Source organism: Papio anubis, chromosome 12 (assembly GCF_008728515.1).
Source record: "Papio anubis isolate 15944 chromosome 12, Panubis1.0, whole genome shotgun sequence".
Lineage (NCBI taxonomy): Eukaryota > Metazoa > Chordata > Mammalia > Primates > Cercopithecidae > Papio > Papio anubis.
In genome coordinates, this window is record NC_044987.1 from 102,017,931 (window position 1) to 102,026,712 (window position 8,782).

The following is an 8,782-nucleotide window of genomic DNA, read 5'->3' on the forward strand; positions in this document are numbered from 1 at the left end:
GCGTCTGGCAACTACCCATCTGTTTGCTGTACCTGTGGTTTCTAGGCATTATTTGGAAGCCTGTTTTGTTTTTAACCCCTTTTCACCCCCTCTTCTGTGTTCCTCTCTGAGCCTGCAGTCTCTGTTCTCCTGCTCCACACACAAGTCGGCCTGCTTTATTATCCCAGCACTTCTCCTCCAGGTAGAATTCTCACATCCTCAGTGAGATGGAGCTTGGCTGAATGTGAGGGAAGGAATCTGTTTTAATGTTTGCCCTTTGGTTTCTTGCTTTGTATTTAGAGAATCTGTTTAGTTCCCCAGATGAATCTCTACTTTTGGGGATTGTGACGGTTTTAACATAGGTGGAAATGAGGAAGACCACTGGTGACGAGCATGTTTGACACTGATACCTTTCCAATTCCTGGGTATTTTGAAGGTCCAGAGGGAGCCAACCTGTTCATCTACCACCTGCCCCAGGAGTTTGGCGATCAGGACCTGTTACAGATGTTTATGCCCTTTGGGAATGTCGTGTCTGCCAAGGTTTTCATAGACAAGCAGACAAACCTGAGCAAGTGTTTTGGTATGTTGGCTTCTCTCTGGTGTCAGGGTGGGATTAGTATTTTACCACTGAGAAGGAAGGAGCTCACTGTAGAAAGAGCTGGATATGAGTTTGGGCTGTTGTTTTAACTTGGCCATGGGCAGGTCATATAACCTCTTTTTGAGCCCCAGTTTCTCACTGCTGTAGTGGAGGTAAGGATTTCTACCCACACTGTTGCTCCAGAGAGAAAAAATAATATATGGAAAATGGTTTGCAAAAAAACCTTAAAACAGTCCAGGTTTGTGCCTGTGAGTCCCAGTACTTTGGGAGGCCAAGGCAGGAGGATCACTTGAGCCTAGGAGTTTGAGACCAGCCTGAGCAACAGAGTGAGACCTCATGGCTACAAAAAATTAGCCAGACATGGTGGCGTGTACCTGTGTTCCCAGCTACTCGAGGCTGAGGTGAGAGGATCACCTGAGCCCAGGAGGCCGAGGTTGCAGTGAACCATGATCACACCACTGTACTCCAACCTGGGTGACAGAGCAAGACCCTGTCTCAAGAAAAAGAAAAAAACCTTTAAATTACCATGTAGATGTTAAGTGCTACTATTAAGAACCTAATTTATTTCATATGATATAATGTCCAGATTTCTTGTCCCTGCTGAGTAAAATTGGGATTTTAGATGAAGCACATAAGGTATCTTGCATAAGGAGGACTGAGAATCTCCTTGCCTCATTATGTCCCTCACCTAGGTTTCTGCTTGGACACACAGGTTTTGTAAGTTACGACAATCCTGTCTCGGCCCAAGCTGCCATCCAGTCCATGAACGGCTTTCAGATTGGCATGAAGCGGCTTAAAGTGCAGCTCAAACGTTCGAAGAATGACAGCAAGCCCTACTGAGCGTGCTCCCCTCTGAGACTGGAGTGAGAGGGTCTTCTGGTAAGTGGGGGAGGAGCACCCTTAATGATTCGAAGCCCTGAGGCTGTGTGTTGACAGCCCTGGACCCTGATCCCTGCCACTCTCGCAGGCACAGCTTGCCCTGAAGACTCGGCTACTGCCTTCTGTGGGAGTTTCGCTTCGTACAGAGGACAAGTTTGTGCTTTGGTTTCCAGTGTTTTACTTTGGAGTTTAGGTGCCATATCCTGAGTTGTTTTTTTTTTTTTTCCTTTATTTAAAGTTTGCTGTGTTTGTAACCAGTGTGTGTTGAGAAGGACCAACACCAAACCACCCTGGGGAAGGGGGACAGGGAAACATTTAACACAGACAATGATCGGGATTTGCCCCAAACCACCCCAAAAGAGAGGACTGAGTAGAACAAAAAAGTGACCCCCAGAACCTCCCTTAGTGTGAGGGTGGGTAGAATGAGAACTGACACCTGGGAGCTGTGGGGAGCAGAGCGACTTTGGGGGAGAGTGGAGTGACACCTAATGCCCTGGCAGCTGGAGACTCAAACTTCTGCACAACTGCCTTCTGGGAAATAGTTTTTGACACATATTTTTCAGATTCTTGTCCGGAATTTCTGCCGCTCTTTTCAAGAAAGAGTGTTAACAATTCTCTGGAAATAGAGCACCTGTTAGCCTGACATATGCAAAAAGCAGGGCGGCATCACCCATTACCAGCTCCCCCAGCCAGCGGTCAGTATTGGATTGGCCCTGCCTGGCTGGTGGCAGTTTGGGAGAAGCAGCCAAAGAGGTTAGTTTATTTCAACACCAAATTAGACCATGGCCCATTTCCAACAGGTCTCTTTAAAGAAGGCCTCTATGGAATACATTGCCTGGTTTCCTTCCTTGCAGTTCACCACAGCAAGAAACGTCACCTCCATCCCAAGTCACAATTTTCTCATGAAGGCAGATCCAAGAAGGGCTTGCAGTTCTTGCTGAAGGGGTACCACTTGTGGGCAGAGTGATCAATGCCATCTAGTCGGGGGAGGAGGAGCTTGTTTCTTGGTGTACTTGAATCAGAAGGTCCCTGCAAGCCAGTATGCTTCATTTGCCAGTGGCCAGAAATCCTCCCTTGCCTCCTTGATTGAGGTGTCCCAGATGTAGTATTCCCACAGGGGTCTGGCGGACCCCTCCTGTAACCACTCCAGTCACATTTTCTGCTTTTGAGGCAGAGGTGACATTAGGACGTTTACAGCCTCCACATGAATTGAGTGTTCATTTACCTCAGTATTACCGTGTTCATTTTTGTCCTCGTGCTACAGTTAGCTCCCTGCTGCCTCCTGCAGGTCTTACTTCAGCTCTTGCCTGTGACCCACACAGCTTCTGGGCTCTGCCTCTGCTCTAAGAAGTGCTGTGGGGGTAGAGAACCAGGAAGGACATGCTGTTGGGAATGTACACCTGGGCAGAGGTGGCCTTGTTAAGATATGACTATAGCCACGGCCAGGGACGGGATCCCTGGGTCTCTGGAATCTGAAACCTCACAAATGCCAGTCTTGACCCCTAGCAGCAGAGATAAGAATAAAGGGGTTGGTTTGCTATTAAGTCAGATGGGGGCTCTCTCCTTGTCATGCTGTCCCTGTGGGTAACAGACAGGGATTGACCATCTTACTGTTGTACAGGTAGCTGGTGGTGTTGGATTATCCCATTGAAGCTGGGACAGCTGTTCCTTTCTCATAGTGATAACTTGGGTCTGTTGTCCTCTAAGGAACGTGAAACATACACTTCTTAAGCTGAACCACGTAAACTTGAAATTCTGCGCACTGGGAGAAATGTGTCCTGTGTTTCAAAGGATAAAACTGTTCTAAAGGCTTCCAGGGTCATGATGGGATTTTTTTAATAAATGCAAAAAATAAAAATAAAAAAGAAAAAAGAAAACAAAAAAAAGAAAAAAATGCTAGGTTGGGGAGGCGCTGTTCTGAATCCCAACCGGCTGGAACCAAGAATGTCGTTTCTATTTTTATAGAAGTTTTATACAGCTCCGGGGTGGAGAATATTTATTACCTAAATTATATCTCTGGAAAAGGCCAGGATTTTGTAGAATCCAGAATGTGATTGTTATACACACAGGGTGCTGTGTATGATTGAAACTACTGACTTTCTGTGGCCCGTTTGCAGCCCAGCTAACCTGCCCAAGGGGAAGGTGTTAATGCTGTGAATTGGCAGAGGAGAGAGCTGTGCTCCACAGGGTGCTGCCGGTGCTGTGCTCCCTAGCCTTCTGTTCTGTCTTCCTCCTTAGCCAAAACGTCACTCCCTTCCCACATCCCCCTCTTCTCTCTGCCTTCCCCCATCTCACCATTATTTGTCCATGGATTTGTCTTGGGCTCTGGGACCTTATGAAACCCCTTTCCTAATGACATAAGAGGCCAAGGTGCAATCCACCCACCTTTGATACCAGACCCTGAGGGCTTCATACCTGCTGATGGGTTCTCTTAAAAGGAATGCTTGCCCCAGCAGGGTCCTGGGCTGCTTGAGCAGCCAGCTGGTGAGACCATGCATTTCTCTGTTCTCTCCTCCCCCTGCCGAGTGAGTTAGCACAGCAGTAGCACTGCCCTTGAGCACAGTTCTTTCCCCAGGCCAAAGATGGTTTTGTGAAGAAGCTGCTCCCCTACAAGTCTCATGTGTGAAAGGGCTCAGCTCAGAGTGGAGACTCGCTGTCAAGTCTTAAGCAGTCCTTTTCTGTTGTGTGAAGGTTTCACTTACAAAGTGTTTTTTGTTGTAGTTTTGTTTCTTACTCGGGTTACATCATGAAATTGATTTGCCTTGAATGCAGCCAGACCACTGTCTCCTGGGTTCCACTTGAGTGGCCAGGGCCTGGGTGGAAGCTAAGAGCTTGGATTTCTGGGAACAAAGGGCCATCCCCATAAGATAAGAGCAGAAATTCTGGTCCTCTTCCCTGAAAAATTTTCCCCACCCCAGCCAGCATCTTCTGCTTCCCCTTGGGTTGTGACCAGAGAGTGGGGAGAGAGGCTGAGGCTCTGCTCCCCTGGAGACCTTCTCTTAGGAGTTGGGCGCTTCATGGAAAATCCAAGCCTTAGGTTCCCTTCTGTCTCTGGCAATTAGATGTGTTCTTGGTGTCCTCCATGTCCTTTTTGACTTTTCCCTGTGTCCATTGTTAGCATGTGCAAAAGTTCCCTGTCATTACCCAATCCCTGCCCGCCCACCTCATTTCAGGGCTGTACACACAGTGAGTGTCCTGTTCTCTCTCTCTTTGTTTGGATGTATTGCTCTGTGTAACTCAGTGGGTCTCCCTCTTTCTGGTTTGTTTTTTTTTCTAGATTCCTGCCGTTTGTTCATCGTTGTGCCTAAAGCATGTCGATGTGGCGTCAAGTACATCGTCCAAATCCCTGTCTCTTCAGCTTCTCTGATGCTTGAACTCTCACCTTTGACCTTGTGTTGACCTTTGATGCTGACGTGTATTTTTATTATGTTTGTTTCTTTCTTCGTTTTTTTTTTTCTTTTTCTTTTTTTCTTTCCTTTTTTTTTTTTTCCCTTTTGTGCTGCCAAATTGGTTTTGCTAGAACGACTGCTGAAGGGGAAATATTTAAACTTGCATTTGAATATAAAAAAAATCTATTTTTCTAGAACTTCATAAGATAACCACTTGATTTTGTGATTCCAATTCTTTGTAATTGTCTTCAGAGCAGCCCTACTAGCACATACCGCGTGGTGTTTGTATTTCTGTGAACACACAGCCAGTCCGTTTCTAGGCTTTGTTTCTCTGTGTGCTTAGTTTTAAAGACAACTTTGAAGTAAACAATGAAATAAAAGATGTCACTAAAACCTTTGAGGCTCCTGAGCACATTTTGCTGATACAGTCTGTGGGGCTTGAGGAGACCGCATGTATTGTTCTTTCTTTTGTTTTTCTTCTGAGTTCTCAACTGCAGAGAGCACCTGAACCCCCTTTCCTTTTTGACCGCAGGCTGCAGTTTGGGCCCCAGCCAGCCCTTTTTCTTTTTCTTTTGTGGTTCTTCCCTGGAGCGACTCTGTGGGGAGTCCTGGATCCCGCCTGCCCCTTCCCCTCAGCCCCATGCTTGTTCCTAAAGTCTCCACAGCAAAATGTGATGCTTTGATTTTTTGTTGTTGTTTTTGTTTTTGTATTGTTTTTGTGTTTTTGTTTTGAATTTTTTCCTTTCCTACTAAGATTATGCCCAGAAAAAAGTTTTGCATGTTTCCTGCTGTTTCTTCACACCTTCGTATATATCACCTTCACCTCTCTGTTTTCTATAGTTTGTGCAAAAACTGATTTAAAAGGGTTTCAAAGAAGCTGTTTTAAATTGTTGTAGGGTTGATTATTTTTTTCAAGATTGTATTGTTTTATTTTGAAGTGGCAACTTTCTCCTCTATTGCCCTTAGAGCGTTTGCCTGTGCACTTAGACTGTCACTTCGTGTGGCCTCCAGGTCTCAGCAGGGCGTCCAGGAGGCTGGCTGCTCTGCTCAGAGAGGGTGGGAAGGGGGCCTGGAGAGACACAAGAAGCAGAGGTAGAGCCTAGAAGGTGGCAGCAGGTGGGCAAGAGGCTTACTTAGCGCATTAGGGGCAGTGAGCACCTGGAGGAAGGAGGGCGCTCCCAACCACCCCGTAGTAGGAGGCCATCTGCGCACCAAGCGGCAGTTCACCTGCTGGCGCTTTTCCTAGGTGACAAGCACAATACTACAGTCTTCACACTGTTTACAGCCCTGGGCACCAGCCACCCCGCACTGGCTCTTCACCACAGCTCTGCTCTTGCTTAGCTGGTGGGGTGGGGGGAAAGGGCAGGGATTTGTTTTTTAAATTGGGTGAAGAGCCAAACAGCTACTGTCCCTGGGTGCCGAGCAAGCCAGTTTTTTTGGTTCCCTGAGGGAAACTGACCCTCTTCTCTTGTGGCACCATCCAGCCTCAGGGTCTTGGAGACTTGAGTAAGAATGTGAGTGGAGGGGGAGAGGCGAGGAGAGGAGAGGTCACAGGGTGGATCTGTGGAGGGAAGAGGTTGCAGGGGGAGGAGCTGATGATAGATCCCACCCAGACCTAAGCTGCTGGTGGGTGGGCGAGCTGGGAAGTAGGACTGTCCAGGGAAGGGTGGAGAGATGTAGCTAGCGGCTGGGGATGGGGAGGTGGAAGCGCTGCTGAGCATCCTCCACACCAACGTTGATGAAGGAAGGGATCCCAGCAGGGTTTCTGCTCTGGGGCTGGCGGGTTGCCCGGTATTATGCCCAAGGCCACTCTGCCTGGGGGAAAGGGCAGCCAGGCAGAGGCCCAGTGTCTGGTAGGCTGCTGAATTTCCTGGAAGGGGTGATTGGATGGAAAGAGGCCAGAAACCCCAGCCTGAGAGACTGCTGTGCGCCCCACAGTCTGACTGCACAGAGCCGCCTCTGTTGGCAGGAGGCACTGAGGCTCCCCTTCCTGTGTATTGAGAAGCCGTGTTTGCCAATATATTTTGCTTTCAATTCCAAGAGGAGCTCTGGGAAAACCTGTGGATAAAACCAAATGCCAAATGTTGGACGTTGTTTCCTTTTCCTTTTCTCTCTCTGATTGTTTTAATTGTTCTGTGGTGGTTTTAATGGATTTGAGACCCTGGAGCGGCAGCTGCCTTTCTGATTTCCAGCTGCTTTTTGTGAATAATTTAAAAAGAAAAAAAAAAAAAAGAAACTTTACATTTTGGAGACAAACCTGTGTGAGTTTTTTATTGGTACAAACGTTGTATTTAACACTAGGGGTTTTGTACAGTTTTTTGCCTTTTCTACTAGAAAACAATGTAAAGTGATTTCACAATGTGAAGAGAAAAAAAAATTGCCACTATGACCAAACGCACAGTCTGTTCTGCAGCAACAACGGGATTCAATCAACTCAGTCGTGATTCAGCCGTAGAAATGCTTTTCCTTTATCTTGTTTGAGCTTTTCTTTTCTTTCCTGTTTTGATTTGCAAAAGAAAATGTCTTTTTTGTGTGAACTTGTGTTGTACTCTGTAGAAAATTATGGATTTTACTTTAATGGTTTAAAAAAAGGCAAGAAGAGCTCTCGTTGCTTTTCTTACCTAATCACAGAGTTTGTGTAGTGAATTTAAAAAGAAAAAAAAAATTGTTACAAGTTTGGGTCAAGGGAGTATGTGTTTCAAAGGAATCTCCTTCCTTTTTTTTGTGTGTTTTTCCTTTTGTCCCAATGGGGAACCTAAATCTGTTTTAATTGCACAGACACACGGACAAAAAGTCATTTTGTATCTGCCAAGTGTGGTACCTTCCTTTGTTTATTTGCTATTAAACTGTTTGAGAAGAACTGATGGCTTCAGAGTTACTGATGGTTGGGGAGGGCGGTGTGTCCTTGGCGCGGGTGGGCTTGCCGTGTTCCTGAAGAGGGGGTGTGGGTTCCTCTTCAAAACGTAAGGCTTCATTTTGATGTACCTGAAGGTGTATAACTGAACCCACCAAAAGCTCCTGAAGGAAAACATAATTTCTCCCCAGAAAACTGCCTTCCCCATCTTTTTGTATTCTCCAGGATTTCTACTTATATGGAAACACCTTAAAATTTTTTGCCAAACCTAGTTTTTGAGCATCTCCTGTTCTCCTTGGCTGCCACACAACAGAGCTGGTCCAGACCTGCCAGTGCTCATCTCTTCCCTAGTGCTGCAGAGTCCCTGCTCCCTAGGACTCTGCTGGCCAGCAACGAATCCCAGAGCCCGGCAGTCTTCCTCCCTCCAGACTTTTAAAACTCTGGCCCAAAGTGGTTAAACTTCTACTTCCCTCACTCTGACCTCAGTACAAGGCCCCTGAATGGCATGCTTCTGTGGACTACTCAGTAGTGCTGGATGGCCCAGGCCTCAGCCTTCCCCTGCATGTTCCTCTATGTGGAGTGGGTCTTGGGTAGCATTTCTCAGTGGGGGTTCTATTGAGTACTAGCCCCTGATATGTTCTATGAAATAACAATTCTTAACACAAATAAGTTTGTGAATGTTTTCCCTGCAATAAAGAATGTTCTCTCTGAAATTAGGCAATAAAGAAGCCTCAGACTTGATTTAGCCAAGCGTCTCCCAGACTGGGGATCCCATTTGCTGTCCACTTGTTCTCAAAAACAAGTGGCAGCTTGGGGGTTTTAGAAGATTTTGTCTACCAAGTTCTGCATTTGGGTGTTCCTTTGTTCACGTCCCCATTTTTCATTAAAGTGTTTAAAAATTAAACATTAAAAATGTTTAAAAATCAGAACTTATATGCAAATAATTATCCTAGCTAATGTTGATTGTTTACCACAATCGGGTGCTGCAGGATACACGTGATACCCACTACATGTTCCAGGCTTCACAGCATCCCTAGGAGGTAGTTAGTGTTCCCATCCTCATTTTACAGATGAGCAAACAGG

General features: G+C 46.3%; 1 protein-coding gene across 21 annotated transcripts in view; it reads left to right on the forward strand.

The window, feature by feature from the left end:
* Nucleotides 1–8,424, forward strand: part of CELF1 (CUGBP Elav-like family member 1) — a 92,861-nt gene extending 84,437 nt beyond the window's left edge. For 13 of the 21 annotated variants that reach the window (XM_009186082.3, XM_009186093.3, XM_009186080.4 and 10 more), the window contains 2 exons: nt 416–559; nt 1,290–7,705. In XM_009186082.3, coding sequence (XP_009184346.1) covers nt 416–559; nt 1,290–1,417 — 272 coding nt within the window. In that variant the 3' untranslated portion in view covers nt 1,418–7,705. Of the gene's footprint in view, nt 1–415; nt 560–1,289; nt 7,706–7,924 lie in introns of those variants that run through there. The other 8 variants (XM_031653443.1, XM_031653445.1, XM_031653438.1 and 5 more) reach the window with 5 other exon arrangements.
* The last annotated feature ends 358 nt before the right edge of the window (nt 8,425–8,782 follow it).